General features: G+C 45.6%; 1 protein-coding gene across 4 annotated transcripts; it reads right to left on the bottom strand.

The window, feature by feature from the left end:
- Nucleotides 1-11,030: 11,030 nt before the first annotated feature.
- On the bottom strand, nt 11,031-22,577 carry Zscan22 (zinc finger and SCAN domain containing 22). 4 transcript variants are annotated; one of them, NM_001408804.1, is given in 3 exon segments: nt 11,031-13,803; nt 16,130-16,611; nt 22,386-22,577. In NM_001408804.1, coding segments are annotated over 2 exon segments (1,488 nt in total). In that variant the 5' UTR covers nt 16,530-16,611; nt 22,386-22,577; the 3' UTR covers nt 11,031-12,715.
- Nucleotides 22,578-23,459: the final 882 nt, after the last annotated feature.

The raw sequence follows: 23,459 nt of genomic DNA, 5'->3' as shown, positions 1-23,459 counted from the left end.
AAGTAAAACGAAAACTTCCGGGTCAAAGGTGGGGACGCACGCGCAGTTGAAAACGGCGTGCTGTTCGAGCCGTTTAGAAAGAGCGCCACACCCGTCTTCTGGCGGATGTCTGAAGTACTTGCCAAGCTTGTGAGTCGGCGCACATGCGCAGAAACTTTCGTGAGACCGACACCGCCATATCTAAGTATTGCTGACGTCCAGTCCATGCTTTCGGTAATTAGGCTGCAAAACCGAGGGGCCATGCACAGTGGATTCTTAGTTAGGGCAGCCAGCTCGGCTCACTATTTCTCACCAAAATATGGGGTCGGGTCTAGTTACCACCGATCCGGGTTCACAAGCACGGTCCCCACCCTATACCCTCCCGCAAGCCGTGCTCGGCAGGTCCCAGGCTTCCGGTATGGGATCACTTCCTTCTTAATCACTCTGGCCACTCTTGTCTGGTTTTTTTTTTCTCGGGTCCAATCCCGGACACTAGACTCCGACCGCCAATCTGTCAGGAATCTTACCTAATTTTGTCGTTTAATCTTACCTAATATAGACTCTGTGAGCATTACCTACTAGGTGACAGAGGACAGGTGAGGGGCTCCTGTATGGATCATAGGATAAGAAAAATGCTGCAGAAATTGATTTGCACAGATAATAATAAGTTTAGTTAAGCCAGGTATGGTCGGGCATACCTGCCATACAGCATTTGGGAGCTGGAAGCAGGAGGACCAGAAGTTCTGGGCCACCTTCCACTACACAGTTTAAGGCCGGTTTGGGCTACCTAAGATTCTATCACAAACTCCCAAACAAAACAATATATATCGTTATTACTAATATTTTGAGACAAAGTCCCGTTATCCAGTCCTGGCTAGCTTTCAAATTGCTCTTTAGACCAGGCTGGACTTGAACTCAGTGATCTGCCTGTCTCTGGCTTTCTAGAGTTGGGATTAAAGGGATGCATTATTACAAGCAGCACCCCTAAAATTCCTTTTAAAAATCTTTTCCTGTAAGTAAAGTATGTGTACATGGGGTCTAAGGAGGCCAGAAAAATGTGATGGATTATTTGGGGCTGGACTTACAGGGGTGGTGGGGGCTGGGGGTGGGAGTGGGTTAGGGATTGGGGGTGGGGTTGTAAACCTAGCACTCACCTCAGCTAGGAATGAAAACTTTTTAAGATGACTGCTGAGCCACCTCTCCAGCCCCGACCCTTAGAAATTATTGGAAAGAGCTAGAGTGGCACTCCCATAGGTCTTGGGCTTCTGATGTTACTTTCTTCAGGCTAAAGGGGGATGTTGAAGGCCCTGTCTAGGTCGTCTTCATCTTTAAAAACATGCAGTTTAGCTCCAGCCTGGGCTCCCCACTGTTTCGGGGAGGCCACCAGAGCAGAATACCTGGACATTTAAGCCAATATCAAGACTTATTAGCCGGGTGGGAATTACACTGGGTGTCTGGGATCCCAGAGAAGCCCTACGCCTTTTTTAGGGTGAGCTTTTAAGTAAAAAAAGCCATATCCTGGGCTGGAGAGATGGCTCAGTGGTTAAGAGCACTGTCTGCTCTTCCAGAGGTCCTGAGTTCAATTCCCAGCAACCATGTGGTGGCTCACAACCATCTGTAATGGGATCCGATGTCCTCTTCTGGTGTGTCTGAAGACAGTGGCAATGCACTCATATAAATAAAGTAAATAAAAAAAAAAGCCATATCCTGGGGTGATATACTACAGTTAACAAGAACAGTTAGCCGGAAGTGGAACTAAACTACAGAAGTCAAAAAGCAAGGTTAGTACATTTAGAGACCTTCCCAGGGCTATGGGTTTTGATGGGTTGGGTCTTTGTTTTTGTTTTTGCAGGTGGTGTCTGTGTGCTGAGTTTTATGCGTTGTACTTACATCCTGCAGTCACTTGTGCTAAGGCCTAGGGGCTTGTTAGTAGAAGGCATCAGGGTGTTGTTGGTTAGCTACTCTGTTGACAGGGCTACAATCCTGCATTCTTACAGTTTTCTGTCTCATGATGGCCTCTCATGGGCCTTGCTGATGGTCCTTGGGTGCTTGTTTAAATCATTAACCTGATTTTCATCTAGTTTAGAATATGTGGGTATTGGATAAGTCTAGCCACCTGGTAGAGACCAGTCCAGGTCTGCTGAGTTCCAAACTTGGCCTCCCATCTGTGACAGATCCATAGTTGTCATTTACTCTGGCTTGGCTGTCATTTTCTGTTTAGGTGGTGCTCCCATCCCCTCCAGAAAGGTCTGTTTCTGTTCTAATATTAAGACTGTGACCTTTCTGGGCTAGGATAGTTGCAGATGTATTTAAGGATTTCATGATGAAATCATCCTTGATTATTAAGATGGGCCTTAAATTAAATGACAGTTTTCGTAAGAGACAGAACCTTTGCCTATCATATAAGCAACTGTTAGATTCCCAGCACTACCATCCCCCAAAAAGGGGTTGGGGAGGAGATACTGTGTTTGGCCAAAAACCCACTATTTTGGGGAGTTCAGCTGAGCGCCCTTGCAGAAAGATTATACAATCTAGATTTGACTTGTTTACCCTCCATCATGGGAGTGTGGGGAGGATCATAGGACTCTCAACTTGGTATACAGTTGTATGTAACTCTGCCTTAATTGCATGTGGTCCTGCTGGGGCTGGAGTATATATAGGCCAGGAAGATTGGGGGAGGAAGGCTCTATCTGTGCAGCTATGACTATGGGGAAACACTCCTTTCTACTGGAAAAAAGCTTTTCAGATGGGGCCTATTGTGGGAGAAACCTTGTAAGTAACAGTAACTCCTCACCTGTGCTTTATAAGGAAATCCAACAAACTCATACTGGTTCCCTAAAGTGAGCTTTGGTGGAATGTGCCTTGGTTTGCCATCGGAACCGAAGAATAGGTAGGCACTGCATACATCTTCCCCTTGGAAAAAATTGTAGTAATAAGAGGGAAGAGGAGGAGAAGAGGGGGAAGGAGTGGATGGTAGAGAGGTCTTGTGGTTGTAGACACAGAGATTGCAGTGATGTAGCCACACATCAAGAAATACCTGAAGGGGTTGGGGATTTAGCTCAGTGGTAGAGCGCATGCCTAGCAAGTGCTAAGGCCCTGGGTTCGGTCCTCAGCTCCAAAAAAAAAAGAAAAAAAAAAAAAAGAAAAAAAAAAAAAGAAAGAAAAGAAAGAAAGACCCGGAGCCATGAGAAGTTGGTTTAGTTTAGGTTTCTTTTTGTTGTTGTTGTTGTTGATGATGATTTAAAAGAAAACCAAACAAAACAGGGTCTCTATGTAGCTCTGGCCATCCTGAAGCTCACTATAAAAACTTGGCTAGCCTCCAAATCGCAGAGATCCTCCTGCCTCTACCTCTCTTTGAGTGCTAGTATTAAAAGGGTATGCTACCACACATACCTAACACCACCAAAAGTTAGAATTGGTGTGAAAACATCCTTTCCTACAGCCTCCATAGGGCATGCGACCTGATTGTTGAACTTGGGACTTTCAGAACTGTGAAGGAATAAATTGCTGTTGTTTTAAGTCATCAGGCACAGGAAACTAAAATGCCTTAGAAACCCACCCCTGCTCTCACTGGCGTTTGCTTCCGTCTTACCTTGGAGAGACTCCTGACAGACTCATGACTCCAGGCTGGGTTGGTAGGCTCCCTCACTGATTGGCCCCTTCCTAGTTAGACTCATCCTATAATAAACCTCTTGCAGACTCTGTAGATATTAGGAGTCTAGGAATCAGGACATTTGCTCTTCAGGATGTCCTTATGACACAGACATCCCATTTTACATAGCCATGACAGACCAGAGAGATGAAGTAACAGAAACACACAGCAAAAGGACTGAGAGTTAAGGTGACTGTCTCTAGAGCATGACGTCTCCTATCTTACCTGGCCTATCCGTCGTCCCCCAGCATCCTGTCTCCTACAGTTCTGCAGGTACCTGAATTTGGTCTTTTTCTATGGACCTGATGTGACCTAGGGAAGAACTCATTCTGCTCCTCAACCTCTTCCAAGTCAGTTCTGTTTATTGCACAATCATGTTATTACTGTTGTAATGAGACAGGATGAGGAAACAGGAGCATTGGCATTGCAGCAACAGGCACAAGAGAACCTACCTCAAAAGAAGGTGCAAGATGACAACTCCCCAAAAGTCCTCTGATCCCCATATGTATGCTGTAGAATGTACACTCCCCAATAAATACGCCTTAAAGATACACCTTGTTTAAGCAAAATGGGGTTAGTGAGATGGCTTAGGACACGCCCACACCCACACATGAGATTAGTGAATGTAATAAAAAAATTAAAAACAGAATGAACCAATAATAGGCACCTCTGTTGCTACCTCAGCTCCTGCAGGACAATTTTGTCTCTCTGTAGATTCCATGGCAGACAAGCTGACCATTCCCAATGCTCTGGGCCTTTTATTGCTGCTGTAACCACACAGCATACCCAACCAAGACTGGCCTCCCACGTGTGGGAGGCATACTTGTTACAGGGAAAGGACTTCAAAGCAGAGATTTATGGAATTCTGTCCTCTGGGCAGGACACGGCTATTGCTATCAAACTGCAAGCAACTATGATTACCAGGAGACCCTTTCTGCCAAGGAAAGGAGAGGGACTTTAAGAGGCCACTCTTGCCCCGAGGATTTATGGACAGTTAATAGGTTGCTTGGTAAGAGAGAGAGAGAGAGAGAGAGAGAGAGAGAGAGAGAGAGAGAGAGAGAGAGAGAGAGAGAGAGAGAGAGAGAGAGTAGCTTCAGCAAGGTAGCTACCCATAATTTGCTGATGCTCGAATTAAACTCATGGCTTCATCAAGCTTTCTACTTTCGTGGAATCCTTTTGTTTTTATTGTTGGGGCCCTATCTGAAATGAGTTGGTGTTTCCTACCTCTCCCTAGAAACAGTTCACACAACAAAGAGACAGGTGCAGTGACTGAGAACCTTGCTTTTAAGCCCCTTCAAGGCACATCACTTGACTGAACTGTAAATTAGGACCATGTGTTGTCAGGGTGGCTCAGTGGAATTGGGGAAGGACTGGAGGAATGTATGTTGCTGGGGAGCTAATGACAAATGAGATGGAGTCCCTCCCTCAGCTGGAACATTGGGGTGAAGAACAGAATTGGCTGAGGATAAATCTCAGTGCTGCTTAGAATCTACCAGTGAGAGCACTAGTATGCACAAGACCTTGAGTTCCATCTTTATCACCATCATTACTAGAAGCCTGCAGGAGCCATGAGCACCCAAGTCCAGGGGTTTCAGAATTTGACTGCAAGACCCTGCTGCTCTGGTTTCCTCTCTCTCTCAGCCCACTCTGCCCCAGCTTTAAAAGGATTGGGTTTTTTTTTTTTTTTAAGATTTATTTATTATATGTAAGTACACTGTCACTGTCTTCAGACACACCAGAAGAGGGCATCAAATCTCATTACAGATAGTTGTGGGCCACCATGTGGTTGCTGGGAATTGAACTCAGGACCTCTGGAAGAGCAGTCAGTGCTCTTAACCGCTGAGCCATCTCTCCAGCCCGGATGGGGTGTTCTTTATCAGACTGGTGTGGGAGATTTATTCTGTTTCATAGCAAGCCCCTGTGGCTGATTCAGAACCTCCATTTTGGAAGCATACTTGATTATCTCAGTCATCTGAGTATTCATTTTGTTGGAGCATTGCTTTCCTAATTGGATCCAGGAGCCCAGGAAGAGTAGTTGTTCCTCCAGGATCATGCCTGGTGTCTTTTGTTGTTTGTTTTTAATTTCCTTTGGGTCCTGAGCCTTTGACATGCTAGGTAAACACTACCACAGAGCCACTGCCACAGCCCCACAGGATGATGGCTATATACACTGAAGGCATATACCGAATGTACATATGTATGTTTCAACTAACTGCAACTGCTGGCAAGTGACCCAACTCTTGTTGTTGATGTTCTCATTAAACAGAGTCTCGGGGCCCAGCCTGGCTTTCAGCTCAATATGTAGACAAGAATGACTGTAATGTACATTATATTAGTAAATTGTCAAGATCTGTTTTGTTAGTACAATTTTAAAATGCACTTTTTTTCTGTTTTAAAAATTATATGGGGGCTGGAGAGATGGCTCAGCGGTTAAGAGCACTGACTGCTCTTCCAGAGGTCACAAGTTCAATTCCCAGCAACCACATGGTGGCTCACAACCATCTGTAATGAGATCTGATGCCCTCTTCTGGTACGTCTGTAGACAGTGACAGTGTATTCATATAAATAATAAATAAATAAATCTTTAAAAAAAATTATATGGGTTGGAGAGACGGCTCAGAGGATAAGAGCACAGTCTGCTCTCCCAGAGGTCCTGAGTTCAATTCCCAGCAACCACATGGTGGCTCACAAACATCTGTAATGGGATCCAGTGCTCTCTTCTGGTATGCAGGCATACATGTAAGTAGACCACTGTATATATAATAAATACATCTTTAAAAAATTATATTTATTTATTTGCTTATTGGAAGGCATGCGTGGAGGTCAGAGGGCTGCTTAGTGGGGAGTTGAGTTCTCTTCTTCCATTATGTAGGTTTGGGTTAATAACTTAAGTTGTCAGGTTCAGCAGCAAACATTTTTTTAAAAATTTTTATTAGATATATTTCTTTTTTTTTTTTTAATTAACTTGAGTATTTCTTATATACATTTCGAGTGTTATTCCCTTTCCCGGTTTCTGGGCAAACATTCCCCTCCCCCCTCCCCTTCCTTATGGGTGTTCCCCTCCCCACCCTCCCCCCATTGCCGCCCTCACTGGGGGTTCAGTCTTAGCAGGACCCAGGGCTTCCCCTTCCACTGGTGCTCTTTTTTTTTTTTTTTTTTTTTGGTTCTTTTTTTTTGGAGCTGGGGACCGAACCCAGGGCCTTGCGCTTCCTAGGTAAGCGCTCTACCACTGAGCTAAATCCCCAGCCCCCCACTGGTGCTCTTACTAGGATATTCATTGCTACCTATGAGGTCAGAGTCCAAGGTCAGTCCATGTATAGTCCTTAGGTAGTGGCTTAGTCCCTGGAAGCTCTGGTTGCTTGGTATTGTTGTACATATGGGGTCTCGAGCCCCTTCAAGCTCTTCCAGTTCTTTCTCTGATTCCTTCAACGGAGCAGCAAACATTTTTAAACAATTATCTTGCTGGCCTGTTAGGGCTATTTGAGTTCACTTAGAAGAACAGTCAAGGGACTGGAGAGATGGTTCAGAGGTTAAGAGCACTGGCTACTTTTCCAGAGGTCCAAATTTCAATTACCAGCATCACACGTGTGGCTCACAAACATCTATAATGATAAGTGGTGCCCTCTTCTGGCCTGCAGGCACACATGCAGGCAGAACACTATGCATAGTAAATAGGATCTTAAGAACATACATAAACCCTACCCCATATTTATTTATGTTGAGTTTCAGACCTGGGAAAAGCAGCTGAGATGCTTACTAATATACCAAAGAGGACCTGGCCTCCAGGTTCTAGTCTCCCTCCGTCCCTACCTGTTATAGAGCATGACTGGCACACCCCACCCTCTAACCTGAACTCTCCAACCCAGGGGTTAGGCTTCCTCTCCCCAAGAGACTCTTCACTATAATCCAGACATTTTGGCACCCTCTCCCTTGTCTCCCTATCTGTGTGGTGACTTCCCTGGCCTCATTCCTTGGGACTGGTGAACCCACCAGAAAGCTGCCCCCAATAAACCTGCCTTTATATTTTAAAATTCTGCATAAATTGCCTCATTTCACCCACAGAAATAACTTATCAATTTATATTTTGGTTTATTGAGACAAACCTATGAAGTCCAGTCTGGTCTCAAATTCCCTGTGAAGCTGAGGCTAACCTTGAATTTCTGATTATTCTGCCTCCTTCTCCCAAGCATGGGATCTAGGGCTTTGCGCATGCTAGGCAAGCATTCTACCAAGTAACCTGGACCCCAGCTCCTAACTGGGTTTTCTAACTCAGCATATTGCATTTATGGCAAGGCCAATCCTGTGCATTTCAGGATGCTTAGCAGTATCTCTGGAAAATACTAGTAGTGTTTCTTGTCCCACCACAGCCTTGAATATCATTAGACATGACCAACTGTACCCTAGAAGACAGAACTGTCCCCAGATTGAGAACCATAGATTTACATAAATTTATTTGCTTTTACTTAGGAAAATGGGAACAGGCAATATTAAAAATGTAAGACCAGCATTAAATGGTGGAGTCACAAACATAAATACCAGGACAACTAGGCTTGTGGCCTTTCTTGCTCCAGAGGGTTATTTGCAAGTTGGCTTAGCAGGTAAAGGTACTTAGTACTCAGCATGATGGCCTGAGTTTGGTAGTGTGAACTCATATGGTGGAAGGATCAACTCCCACAAGTTGTCTCCTACCTCCACAGATGCTCTAGGGGTCTAGGACATATTAGCATGCATGCCCCCCACTTCCACTAATTAAATAAACGTAAACTATAAAATAGAACAACCAACCCATAAATGAACAACTGGAGCCTGCCATGGTGATGCATACCTAGTCACAGGGCTTAGGAGGCTGTGGCAGGAGGATGGTGAGTTTGAGGATAGCATAAGATGAAGAGGGTCACTCTATTTATCTAGTGGGGGTGGGATGGAGTGGGAGGGGAGAGAAGACAAAGCTCCTCTCCCAAATGCCCCATGAGCAGTTTCCTGTTTGCCAGTGTGACAAAGTATAACAGTGATAAAAAACAATACATGTTTTCTTGCAGCAGAGAAGCCAGAATCCTAAAATGAGTGCTTTACTAAGATGAAGACAGTGTGTGTTACTGGGGAAATGAATACAGAAGATGCAGGGTGGTGTCTTCTGCACTTCAGTTTCTCCTGAAAGTCTGTCTTTTGTCTTATAGCTTTCAAAATTCTTGTGTGTGTGTGTGTGTGTGTGTGTGTGTGTGTGTGTGTGTGTGTGTTGGTGTGGTATTTTTTATTTTATGTGGGTGTGTATTTTGCCTGCATGTATGTATACCATGTGCCTTCTTGGTGCCCATAGAGGTCAGAGGTCGGTAATGGATCCCTGGAACTGAAGTTATGGATGGTTGTGATCCACCATGTGGGTTTTACAAACCAAACCCATGACCTCTGGAAAAGCTGCCCGTGCTTTTAACCATTGAGTCACTTCTTCAGGCCCACCTCTTAAGATTCTTGACCAGCCTAGGCTATATGAGATCTTGTTTCAAAATAACAAAATCGGATGAAGGTAGAAATTACAGGATAGATTGGGAGGGGGAAGGGTGTTATGAAAATCAACAAAAGGCAGTTGGTTTGACCAGGCCATTTTATCCAAGACCAGGAGAATAGGTTTCATACCATATTGGGGGCTTTAGTTCTTCTTTTCGCAGGATGCACATAGAGTTACCGAGGGAACGTTGATACTCAGTGGTCAACTTCACTTCTAGAGAAGGTATTTCACTAGCCTGGAGGATGGTCTATTCACTGGGACATTTTAGTGCTTTTCAATAGTCTTTCAACGTTTACCTGAGCCTGGTGAGAGATTGGTAGGCCCTTCAAGCGGTCATCATCTTTTTGCTAACCTAAGTTAATAGCCCACTGGGGAGGCACTTCTGACTCTGTTGCCATAACATACAGTTCCTCCGCCCCAAATCAATTTACCCGAGGACTGCAATAGAACTACATTTCCCACGAGGCCTTGCGCTGCCTCCCTGCCCCGCTCAGGTCCGGTCCCAACACCTAAGTAACGGGAGAAAAGGGTGTCCGCTTCTGGTTCCGAGCTGGCAGCCGCCGATGAGTATGTGACATTTTGTTTGGCCCAGCAACTCTGGTCTTTAAGATAGAGACCTTCTGGCCCTTAATGGAGCTGCTACTCCCTCCCCAAGCGTGTGATTGGGAAGGAGACGCGAAACAGCACACATCCGGTTTCGGGCCGTTCGCTGCAGTTCTGCTCTGCGTTTTCACTCTGGCTGTCCAATTCCGTGCAGATCTGACTGGCTTCCTGGACCCTTATAGTGGCTGGGAGATTGAACGGAGCTCAGCCTATTACCAGTTATGGTAGTTTCTTAGAGCCGAGCACACTTCTTGGTGGCCTACGCCGGGACGCCCCTTTTAACCCCACTTCCCTATTGTGTACCTCCACCTGGCCTTTGCACTTGTTTCCCTTCCCAGTTGGCTTAAGGCATTTTCTGTCTGCTTCAGAATGTCCTCACCTCAAACAGGCTGGAGAAACCCATTACCTCCCTCTCTGCAAGTTCTAGAGCTGGTCTCAGGAACACGTCCTTCAGATTGTTTTCTTCCCTAAATGTTTCTTGCCTGCTTTTCCCTGTAAGGGTAGCGTCTGACACTGTAGCTAGAAGTGTTCACGAAGTGACCATGAAGAGACACACACCTTTTGTGCAGAAGGGACTCGCGCCTGCACAAAAAGGACTGTTATATCCTGGTCCTACATAGCCAGCCTAGGCTTGAGCTTGGAAACTGTCAGTTGGGGTGAAGACCTGTGACCAGAGAGGTAGGGTAGCCTTGGGCTAGGCACTTTTGTGTTAACCACCAGCCTATTGCGGTACTTCCGCTCTACCTAGACTGACTCAAGGATAGGCTAATAAACCCCGTTTGTGTTGTGGTTGGTATGTTTCCCATGGTGCTTGCCTGCTGCTACTTTCAAGACCTGTAAGAACTGCAGCAGAAGGCGCCCTCTAGTGTTATACTTTGTGAAAAGTTGGGTCTTTCCTGCTTTGACCTCAAAATGTTAAGAGCTTCTGTAGGTCTAAATGTCTGGATTCCTTAGGCCTTAGTGGCAGTTGGCATTGTATGGTACAGACAACCTTAGGTATTGAGGTTTCTCAACCCTCCAATGCAGCCTGTGTTACAGCTTAGTCCTGGGTCTGAGAGCCTTGGAACTAAAGGCTTCACTGCTGTCAGAGATCAGAGACCCTCCACTGGCAACACAGAAGTAAATACAGATGTTGGGGGAGCCCAGACCTGTATTCAGTCCCTGTTCATGTGGTAGGACTTTTAGTACTTTCTATTGGAATACTCCAGTTTGCAGTTCTCCTGGGGGTGGGGTCTGTGTTTTCATATGTGATAGTCAATAAGGTGAGGACACAAGAGGAGACATGGGAGGTTCAGGAAAACAATGTATTATGCTAATGGATGTAGATACAGTAGCTTATGTAGATCCATGACTGAGAACCTTGTGAAATCACCCATATTAGTCAGGAGGTACAGGAGCCAGGGGATTATCTTTCTGAGGGAAAGGAAGGCAGGCAAAGTAAACAGGTTATGATTTTAGGATTGGCAGAGTCCCTTAAGTCTATGGTACCCAGGACTTTAGGACTGGAGGCAAGGAAGGCTCAGTAAAGCCATGTTTTATTTTGACCATTACAGATGGACTTATATGGGCACAGGGGCTCTTCCATAAATGTCTTTATGAAGAAAACATGGGGTGGAGGACAGTGACTACCCAAGGAAGGTATTGATTATACACATCCTAGAGACATCGGGAAGGGGTTTTGCTGCATCTTATGCTCCATGTCCACAGTATAAAATACTTTGGGAGCGCTGGCCTATGCATTGTGTAAGAAGTGCAAGCACAATAACATAGTAAGAGGTTTAAGACATTAATAATGGGGTACCCTAGCAGCAAGAGAGTCTCAGGCAAGATAAGGTCAGGTCAAAGTGTTTGGGGAAGCTTTTCAATGGTGTCTGAGACATCAAAGAGGAAAGGCCTCAGGATTCCAGGGGCAGATAGAAAGGCACACAGGTGGGAGAAAGTATGGCCGGCATGTGGGAGGTGAGGCTACAAGGAGTGGAAGAGGCAAGAGGAGGCCAGGACTAGAGCAAACAGAAGACAACAGACAAGGAGTAGTTTGCCCAATAGGCAGACCAGTACTTTGAAATCACTTTCACACACTGTGCTCAAAGACATATGACAACATTTATACACACATTTGAGGATAACTAGAGTAATTGCTTGGGTCAAAGTGACACGTATCCCGGCATGCTTGTTTGTTGAAGAGGTGACTCACTGACAACATATTATGTCATGGAATGACTCACTGTGATCTGGGTAGCAAAAAGAGATGGACCAGGAATAAAGAGGTGAGAAAGGAGAACCCTGATAAAAATCCAATGGGAGGCAGGGTAAGGTCACAGGAGATGATGCTGGAGGAGTGGCTAGGTTAGAGATGAGCCTGAGGTGAATCCACAGGGCTGGAGCCTGTGAGATGTGGAAGGGAGACGTAGGAGGAAAAGACAGATGCTGGGCAAGTGTTAAGCATCACTATGGATTAAAGCAGGGAGAACATGAGAGGGATGGCCTGGAGAGGTACCCTCACAAGTCTGTCTTGGAGTCAGTCATAAAGTAATACAGTGGGGAAGCAGGTATGAAGGCACAGAGTGGGCCATTCTAGGCTGACCATCAAATGAACTGGCAAGAACAGTAGCCATGTGAGAACCTGAAGCTTGGGTCTTCCTGCCTAGAGGATCTTGGGCCATCTGAGCCTGGAAAGACACCTGGCTTTACTTGATCTGGTTCCAAGAAACAATGCAGATCATTAGTTCACTAGTATCTTCTCTCTGGGACCAGCCTGAGTGGGATATGGAGGGCAGTAGGAAGCTTCACCAATTGGTCTGAATCTGTGTTCATTAGGGGACTTCCCCTGGGACCTCAAATGTAGAGGTGTTCCCAGATAGCCCCACTCTGTCCTTAGACACTAGGTAGCACAACTGTCAGCCCATGGTGGTTTTGGCTCTTGTGGAATTCAGGGTTTCTTAGATGTCAAACCTCTCAGGGGGCTGTGCTGTACTCTAAGGGGTGCTTCGAGACACGGTGATGTGGAGCTTTAGGTGCATCATGAGAGCTGAGCTGCGGCTAAAAGCTTTCCCACAGTCACTGCATTTATAAGGCTTTTCACCCGTGTGAGTGCGCTGGTGCTCAATGAGGGAGGAGCTTTGTGCGAAGGCCTTGGGGCAGTCCTTACACCGATAAGGCTTCTCTCCGGAGTGGACTCTCAGGTGCCGGACCAGAGCTGAACAGTCACTGAAGGCTTTCCCACACACTTCACACCTGTAGGGCTTCTCTCCAGTGTGGATACGCTGGTGCTGTGTCAGGTGGGTGCTCTGGCTAAAGGCTTTGCCGCATGTATCACACTCGTAGGGCCGCTCGCCTGTGTGTACCCGCTGATGCTGCGTGAGGTGGGTGCTGCGGCTGAAGGTTTTTCCACATTCTTCACATTTATAAGGTTTCTCCCCAGTATGAATCCTCTGGTGCTGGGTCAGGTGGGCAACTCGACTGAAGGCTTTACCACACTCTTTACATGCATGGGGCTTTGCTCCTGTGTGAACAACCTGGTGTTGGACAAGGTGGGTGCTCCGACTGAATACCTTCCCACATTCAATACAGGTATAGGGTGTCTTCTGAGAGTGGTTCTTCTGGTGGGTCTCTTGGGCTGACGTGTTCTGGAGTGTTCTCATACATTCACTATCCTTGGAGGACTTCTTCTCTGAACATGTGTCTAGAGGCACTGTCTCATTATCAAGTAACGGGCCACATTTCTCCTCTGAAGAAGTCTTGTCTTCAGAAGGGAATTTGGGCAACATACTGCAATCGTTTCCTGAGGCATCAGACTCATGGTCAGGCTGGTCATTGGGGGCATCCATGCGAGGCTCCAGAGCTTTTTTTAAATCCACCTCTTGGGCAGTAGACTTCACCCAGAGTGCTCCTAGGAGCTCTGGCTGGCTCTCTGAGCTGTTCTCAGGTTTACAAGTCTGGGCAAGGGTAGACTCTGGGGAAACACTTCCCATGATGGTTTCAGTGGCCATTTCTGGTGGCTCCAATTCATCTGTATTGCTCTGTTTGCAACTTGCCTCTTCACGGTCCATTCCTGGCTCCCATCCTGGAATCATTCAAAAAGCAGCACACTGTTATTTTTTCACCACAGATCACCACATAAGCTCCTTCATCTGCTTGAGTCCCAGCTCACCTACTCTGAAAGGGGAGATATGGATTACTCTTCTCACAAGGCCTCCTTTGCTAAGGGAGGTTTCCCCTTTGGAGTCTTGGGTAAGAAAAGGGATTCAGGTGATTGTTGGGGGGAGGGCAGTAATGGGGGGAGGACAGGGAGGGGAACACCCATATAGAGGGGATGGGGTTAGGGGGATGTTGGCCCGGAAACCGGGAAAGGGAATAACAATTGAAATGTAAATAAGAAATACCCAAGTTAATAAAGAAAAAGAAAGAAAGAAAGAAAAGAAAAGGGATTCAGGTTTGTCCTCTTCTACAACCCTAATAAACTGCCTCATGGTTCTGATTTTTCCACCCTCAACCAAGCCATCCATTTTGCTAAGGCTTCTGATTTGGTTAAAATGTCAAAAGGAAAGCTTTCATGTGGACAATATCAGAACAAAACAAGAGTGAAGGGAGCTGGTCCTTGTCAGGTACCTGTGCATCTCCTCCCTGCAGTCTTGGGCAGACCACTGTGAGTCTAGGCTCCATCCCTCAGCAGCTGTTTTTGGGAATAGTGACCAAATGAGAATCAGTTCAGGTACCTGTGACTGTCATTTCTCGCAGCAGAATTTAGACACCTGCTGCTGTGGAGAGTGAGTGATCTGCTTCTGAAACTCCGAGTAACAGGAGGGAAAGGCACACCTACCTGCACCGACCAGCCCTTCATAGGTGCAAAGGGTATCGGATGATACTACGTTTGACAGCATTTACAGATGAATCCCAGGGATGGGTCAGAGAAGGATGCAATAGTTGTTTTAGTGTATAGCTGGGCTGAGTGGACTCAGAAACAGTGCTCTACCCCAGACTTTGAGCTACCAAGTGGCCAATCCTTGAATAACATTGCCATCATCTGGACCTCAGTTTGTGTGCTGCCCGCCTGCCAGGGCCGCTGGCTCACATCAGGGTTTTGTTATGTGCTACATTCCAAGTGCAGTGTGTAACTTCCACTACTTCATTTCCATTCCAGGAGGTACTCAGTAAATGAGGAAACTGAGGTGCTGAGCTCCTGGTATGAGATCACAGGATCAGCTAGGAACTGTCAAGCAGCTTTAGTCCCAGCACTTGAGAGATGGAGGCAAGAGAATCTGAGTTCAAGGCCAGCCTTGTCTACATAACTTGTTTCAAGCCATAGTACTACACGGTAGTTCTAAACCAAGAGCTACATAGTAAGACCCCTCCTTAATAAACAAACAAACAAATCACAGAATTAGTAGATATGCTGAGGCATTTGTACTTGATCAGTTAGTTTGCATCCAGATTGGTACTTGCTCTGGAAGTTTCTGGTCTAGATCATACAGTGCTTGGGTCTTTGCATCCTACCAAACTTCTTTGGGCTGGGATATATGTGTGGGTCTCCTTGAATGGTAAATGACCATTCTAGCTCAGGGCACCTAACCACTCCTGCCCCCCAGATCCTATAAGCTAGCATAGGAAAGGCCTCAAGAGAGTACACAGAGATACTTATTTCTTTTCCCCACCCTCTCAAGGGATCCAGTCACTTCATCTGGGTCAGTAGCTTACACTTCCTTGAGGGAAGTGCCTCAGGCTTACTATTAGTTCTTGGGATTTGCTGGTCAAAGGCAAACAGAATATCTGACTGGTTTGGTGAGGCTCACATTAGACACTGCTTGCTATTTCCCCATCCACTTAGGTAAGAGACAAGTCAGGGACTGATGGGCTACCTTTGCTCACCTCAGGGAGATGCTAATAAGCTAGGGATGTAACTCAGCAGGCAGAGTGCTTACTTACACTCATGGAAGCTCTGGGTTTGACCCCCATGGCACCTAAAGCTGGGTATGGTAGTACTACATCCCTGTAACCTCAGCATTTGTGAGGTGGAGGCAGAAGGATCAGGAGTTCAAGGTCATTTTCAGCCATGTAGCAAATTTGAGGTAAGCCTGGGTACAAGAGACCTTGTCTTTTAAAAAACAAATAAGATAAAATTAATGTAGACCTAATGGAGATATAGAATGTGAGAGAGGGTAAGAGCAAGCCAGCTCAGTGTCAAGTGCTCACTCCTTCAGTGTTGTTATGTATCTTCTGGTTACTGCTGGTAAGCTCCTTACCCTTAATGGCTTGGGATTTGGTCATTTGTAACCATGGCTAAGGTACAAACATCGAGAATGAGTACCCAAGCAATCCCGAACTAGAGCTTAACATTGCAGCCAGGCTGTGCCAGAGCTATCAGTGACCACCTGCCTGCTGCTCCTTCTTACCTCTCCTGTCCAGCAGTTGAGTCATATCCTCCACCAGAACGGCGGCCTCCTTTCCACTCTTTGGGCACTGAGCACCCACCCAGGCCTGGATCTCAGGGGGCAGCGCACCCAGGAACTGTTCCAGCACCAGCAACTCCAGCATCTGTTCTTTGGAGGACGACTCTGGCCTCAGCCACTGGCAGCATAGCTCTCGCAGTTGGGCTAGCGCCTGATGGGGGCTGGATGCCTCCTCATACCGGAAGTGCCTGAAGCGCAAGCGTGCAGCCTCAGGGTGGGCAGTAAAGCTAGGGCTGGATTCCTGGCTCTGAGAGTCGCTAGCTTCTTCCTCTTTCACCTTCACCTGCAGGAAGCTATCCTGTTCCCAGAGTACTGGGCTCAGAGAGCTCTTGGGGATGGCCATTGGGCAGAAGAATTCAGTGAGTCACAGGGATGACTCAAGTCTCAGAATTGGGTCTGAAGAAATGTTAGAGCTTCATCACCATCTGAAAAAAGGGAGGGGAGGTGCAGGCTTGAGATAGCCAGACTAGCTTCCAGTTCATCACCATCCTGTCTCATCCTGTGCGTGTACTACTATGCCTGATACGATACCTTGCTTCTTTTTAAACATATATATTTGGGCCAGTGAGATGGATTACCTGGTAAAGGTGCTTGCCACCAAAACATCATTGTCACACTAGAAAAAGATGAGTATAATGACCATGACAGTGCCCACTCAGAGTTAAGGAGGATACTTAGTGGTTCCATGCATTCATAATATACAACAGAGGGGAACCCACTAAGCTCCAGCAGAAAGTTTCAAATCCATGGTCACAGATGATCCTGATTAAATTCAGTGGGCTTAAAAACATGAGTGTAGGAAAATTTGTAAGGAGGATGGGGGTGATAACTGAGGTGGGAGGAAGACTGGGGTATGTGTATTATAGTAGTCAGAATGCATGGCATCTATGGGCGGAATTATCAAAGAACAAATTGAATAAAGTTAAAAGGGGAGGCCTGACTTTAAAAAAAAAAAAAAAAAGTAAAGAAGATTGGATTCTCTTCCAGAGGACTTGGGTTTCATTCTCAGCACCCACATAGGGGCTTGCAAGTGTCTGTAATTCCAGTGTCAGGTCACCCATTTCTGGTTTCCACAAGCACCAGGCATACATATGGCATACAGACACACATATAGGTAAAATAATCGTACATGTAAAAACAGAATTGTAGCAGAATTTTAGCGGGACTGTTGTGTTGTATCTAGCATGAATATGGAATGTACCTAAACTTTGAAGTAGCCTTTTGTCAGTGATTGCTATCTGAGACTTATGGAGTTGGCAAAGGACTCTCAGAGCCTTCGCATAACTTGAGACATGCCTGGCAAACCAAACCTGGTTTTCCTCAAGTCTAATATGGCTGAAAATTGCTTAAGGTGATGGTTCTTTCAAGACAAGTCCTAGATCAGATAAGTTTTGGTATGTGGAACTGACAAAAGTGCCATTTAGGAACAGTAAAAAGAGGTTCTAGAAAGCTGGAAGCCTAAAATTCATCCTGCAAGGTCTCTCTCTTTGATCAATTGTCCCAGAACACACCCAGAACACTGACACAGAACTTAAAAACGAATAAAGTGACTGCAACAGGGCTAAGGAGATGGCTCAGTCTGGTGAAGTGCTTGCTAAGTAAGCATGACCTCACTGGGGATGGAGGCCTTGCACGGATGAGTACACCAGTACATACATGTACGTGTATGCACACACACACACACACACACACACACACACACACACACACACACACTCTCAAGGGACAGCAGGATGGTGGTGGGGGAGGCAGAAGCAGGTGTATCTCTGAGTCCAATACCTAATACCAGCCTAGTTTACAGAGTGAGTTTCAGGACAGCCTGGGCCATACACAGAAATCCTGTCTTAAAAACCAAAAACCAGGGGTTGGGGATTTAGCTCAGTGGTAGAGCGCTTGCCTAGGAAGCGCAAGGCCCTGGGTTCGGTCCCCAGCTCCGGAAAAAAAAAAAAAAAAAAGAACCAAAAAAAAAAACCAAAAACCAAAAACCAAACCAAACCAAACCAAACTGCAAAGGACAAGGGACAAGTTGTACCCCCGACCCCCAATGTTGTTTTCCTATTTTAGGTGAAGACAGATGGAAAGAAAGGATCTTATCTAAGTCTCCCAGCTAGAGAAGTATTAGCAAGAGAGTGAGCTGCAAAAGCAAGCAAACTCACAGCTGGTCACAGAGACATGTCTCCTGTTATTTATACAGTTCCTATTTTCCTATCTTTCAACCTGATTGTGTGTGTGTGTGTGTGTGGTGTGTTACTATGTAGCCAGCATGGCTTCCAGCTCATTGTCCTCCCCCTTTGTCCCCAATGCATGTCCTACCATACCTGACTACCTTGCTTCTTTACAAATGTATTTGGGCCAGCAAGATGGCTTGTCATGGCTTGCCACCAAGTCTTAGGACAAATGTTTCATACCTAGGACCTGCAGAGTGGAAGGAGAAGAATGATTGATGCTGTGGTGTATGTACACATAATTAATAAATATAAAAGTCTAAAATAAAGTGCGTGTGTTTAAAGCTATACATTTTATTCTAAGTAGCTCTAGTTGTCACTATTTTGATAAGTTCTATCTACATTTTTATTTTATTTTGAGTCAGGATCTTTTATATAGGCCATGATGGCCTTACGGAAATTCTGGTACTGGGATTATAAGCAAGTACTATCATACCGAACTTCATTATCAGTTAGTTTAAAATATTTTCTAATTTCTGTTGTGGTTCTTTCTATAGGGACACATACCTATAATCTTACAACTCAGCAGGCTAGGTCAGGAAGATTGAAAGTTCAAGGCTATCCTGTGCTACAGAGCAAGACTTTTCTTTTTCAACAGTGAATGAATGAATGGTGGGTTTTATGATCATGTGGATCTCAATAATGCTGTTTTTTTCCCTTAAATCCTGGACATTCTTTCCCTTCCTTAAATCAGGTCTCTATACAAAAAGATAATTCTGCAGGGGTTCTGCCCTCTACTCTGCTTTATTTCTTATTGCTCTTCACCACTTGACATATGGCACAATTACATGATTGTCTATTTATTATCCATCTGCTCTCACTGTGTCACTGTGGGGTTTTTTTTTTTTTAAGTATAGAATAGAGTTCATTCAGGGGCATGGGGAGGGGAGTTGAAAGGCAGAGAGAGGGAGGGAGGGAGAGAGAGAGAAGTGAGAAGAGAGAAGGGAGAGAGAGAAGAGAGAGAGAGAAAAGAGGGGCCATGAGCACATGGAGAGGTGGGAGGGAAATGGGGAAAGGGGGAAGAGGATAAGGGCAGGAGTAAGAGAAGAGAGCAAGATCAAGAGAGACAGGAGGGGGCAAGCAGCCTCTTTTATAGTGAGTCAGGCACACCTAGCTCTTGCCAGGTAACTGGGGCAGAGCCTGTACCCTCAAACCATAAGGCACAGTAAACCCTTCTTTAGGTTGCATCTTTTCAGGTTACCACAATGTGAAGGTAACCAGTTCGTTTGTGTGTACTTAAGAGTTTGCGTACTATACGCCTCAGAGGAAGGCAGCTTCTAGCCGTAGGCACGCCTGATGCATATCACTGCAGGACAGGTGAGCAGTGATTATGTAAGAGAAGAAGGTAAGGGAGCAAGGGCAAAGAGCAAGAGGGCAGGCGGGAGAGTCAGGGGCTTTTCAGTCCAGGCATTTTGACACATGACTCCAATCCCAGCACTCGGGAGGATGAAGCAGGATTTGAAGACTGTGTGAGCTACCTAGCAAGCCATTGCTTGTTCCACAAAAAGGAAGGGGCAGAGAGATGAACTAAACATATAAAAGGTCTTCAGTTTACCTTATTGTCTATACATACGTAAATACCAGTTTTGCTTAATAAATCTTCATTGAGTATCTTCTTGGTACCCAGCTCTGCTAGGATGCCAAGATATGGAAGACCCGGGGCCCATGCTCAGTGCTTTTACTAGAAGGATATGGGCAGGTTGCTAAAATAACAAGTACGTGGGACAGGAATTAGGAGAAAATGAGGACAAGCCCTGGGAACTAACTATGTGCTAGGTGACCCTAGCCTCTTGTGTCTGTTAACACATGATACTCTATGAGTCAATATTACTGTTTCTATTTTAAAAGCCGGGGGATCGGAGCAGGGGGATGAATTAGCTTCTAGGGTTATTTTTTGTCAGTAGGTGGAGAGCTGGTCTTGGACTTCATGTACCGGATGTCCTCCAGTCTTTTCTTTATGGGGATGACTTTCAGCCTTTCCAAACTGCAGAACAGTGAACAACAAATGCTGCTTGGGGCTGATGAGAACTCACTTCATGCATTCCTAGTGCGGACAGTCAGCTAAAATGCCCTTATGGGTTGGTGAGATGGCTTGGCAAGTAAAGGTGCTTGCTGCCAAGCCCGACAACCTAAATTCAACCCCTAAGACCATATGGTCAAAGGACAGAACCAACTCCTTTAAATTATCCCAACCTTGAAACACATGCCATAGCTTTTCTGTACACACACACACACACACACACACACACACACACACACACACACACATACACACACACATGCACACACAAAGAGCTTTAAAATGGTCATGTGTTTTGGCTCAATACTACATTTCACTTTAAGACCAGCTCTCCTTAAACAGAACTCACAATCCTCTTGCTTTCTGACTTCAATATTAGTTTGCTTCAGAATCAATCCCCATTTCTGGATACGGAAGCTACTAACATATAGAAAGGGACACTTCCTTCAGAGGTTTGGTACTATAGTGCAGGACTTCACCACTCTGCTCCTATTATAGCATAGCAGCAAACCCTCCCTTAGTCATCATAACACGCAAGTATATACCAGAAATGTCCATATTATCTCTGATATTGCAGTAAAATCCCAAGTACAAACTAATAGTCCAGAAGAAATATTTTAAAGAATTAAGTCAAGATAAAACCAGCAAATAATATATATTAATATAAATTGATATATATTAAACACACACACTCGTATATGTGTGTGTGTGTGTGTGTGTGTGTGTGTGTGTATCTTGAGACAGGGCTGTCCTGGTTTGCACCTCCTCTTGCTATGATAAAACATTGGACAAAAGCAACTTGGGGAGAAAAGGGGCTATTTTCCTCACAAATTACAGTCCATTTTTGAAGGAAGTCTTGGTATTAAGGTGGGAACCTGGCTGCGAAAACTGAAGCAGAGGTCATGGTGGAAAGCTTGCTCCCCAAGGCTTGCTCAGTCTGTTTTCTTATATAACCCAGGATCACCTACTCAGGGGTGGCACCTGGGCTGGGTCCTCCCATGTCAATCAATCATTAATCAAGAAAATGCCCTTATAGGGGGCTGGAGAGATGGCTCAGTGGTTAAGAGCACTGACTGCTCTTCCGGAGGTCCTGAGTTCAAATCCCAGCAACCACATGGTGGCTTACAACCATCTGTAATGAGATCTGATGCCCTCTTCTGCTGTGTCTGAAGACAGCTACAGTGTACTTATAATAAATAAATAAATCTTAAAAAAAAAAAGAAAGAAAATGCCCTTATAGACTTGCCTACAAGTCATCTCTTGGAGGCGTTTTCTTAGTTGAGGTTCCTCTTCCCAGATAACTCTTAGCTTTCATTAAGCTGTAAACAAACAACCAAACCAAACCAACCAGGATACAGGGGTTTATTATGAAGTTCAGGCTAGCCTGGAACTTGATACATAGACGAGACTGGCTTCGAAAAGAATATGAGCTACCATGCTTGGCTCAATTAATATATATATGTTTTATGGTGGAATTAAAGCAGCTCAAGGGGCTGAAGGGATGGCTTGGCGGGTAAGAGCATTGATGTTCTTCCAGAGGACCCAGGTTCAATTCCCAGCACCCACACAGCAGCTCACAGCTGTCCTAATTCCAAGATCTGACACCCTCCCAGACATACATGCAGGCAAAACACTAACGCATATAAAATAAAAATAAGTAAATAAAGCGGCTGAAATGTTTGGCGTGGTGGTTTAAACCCAGTAATTCCAGTGCTTGGAAGGCAGAGGCAGGAAGACCATATTAGTCAGCATTTTAATCAGACACAGAATTTCTTTCACTCATGGCTGAACTCAGTCACAAACCCATCTCAAAGTCCATTGAAAAGCTATTTCTGTCAGTCGCTTCATCAGTCACTAGACGTGATATACAAGGCCACGACGCATTAGATGTAGCACAACCTGTTGAGTACCTACAACCGGTCGGCCAGTCCCACTTTTGGTTTGTCAGACTTACATTCCGTCAGTCGTCCCATACTTCAATCAGTCCGTCCCACACTCTGTCCTGTACTCACAGGCCGTTAGGTTTGGCGTGGGCGTTCGCAGCTCTCACCCTTCCATGCCAGGGTTCCCGCGCTCACCGGGTCTCCGGAACTCCCAGCAGTCACTTCTCTGGCGCCCTGGTGACGTATACACATGCGCCTTCGTGCCCAGGGGGCCACAACTCCCAACGAGCCTAGTACAGGCGAATGGCCGCAGAACACGTTACCTGGACTACAAGTTCCAGAAAGCACAGCGCCAATTTCTTGGGCACGCTGGGGACTGTAGTTCTGAATGTCTGCCGGGGTTTGGGTTTGGGGAGGACGGTGACTCCAGGCTAGTGTTTGTTGAGGCAGAGGTGGCTGTGAGTAGAAGTTGTGGGATGCATGAGAAGTTGGAGCATGCACGGTTTAAGTGACTGAGGTCCATCCTCAGATGGCTCACAACCATCCAACTCCAGTCCCAGGAGTTTTAGTGTCCTCTTATGTGTAGGCACCAGGCACACAAATACTGCACAGATATACAAGCAGGCAAAATACTCACACACGTAATTTTTTTTTAAAATCAGATTTATTTGGTGTGTGTGTGTGTGTGTGTGTGTGTGTGTGTGTGTGTGTGTGCTCTGTGTGGTATGTCCCACAATGCACGTGAAGATGTTAGAAGACAGCATGTGGAAGTTTTTTCCTTTTACAAAGTGGGTTCTGGAGGTCAAACTCAGTCTTGGCAGCAAGTACTTTTTCCCACTTTCCCATCTTGCCAGCCATATTTTGCTTATTTTTGGTTCCCCAGCACCAAAAATTTTAAAGATTTATTTATTATATGCAAGTACACTGTAACTATCTTCAGACACACCAAAAGAAGGCATCAGCTCTCATTATAGATGGTTGTCCACCATGTGGTTGCTGGGATTTGAATTTAGGACCTCTAGAAGAACAGTCAGTGCTCTTAAACCACTCAGCCATCTCTCCAGCATGGGAACCTGGAACTTCACTCACATTAAGCATAACCTCAAGCCCTAAACTATAATCCTTCCTCAGCCTTTGTCATTTTA

The sequence above is a fragment of the Rattus norvegicus genome, chromosome 1 (genome assembly GCF_021556685.1).
Source record: "Rattus norvegicus strain SHRSP/BbbUtx chromosome 1, alternate assembly SHRSP_T2T, whole genome shotgun sequence".
Lineage (NCBI taxonomy): Eukaryota > Metazoa > Chordata > Mammalia > Rodentia > Muridae > Rattus > Rattus norvegicus.
This window is presented reverse-complemented; position numbering and strand designations above follow the sequence as displayed.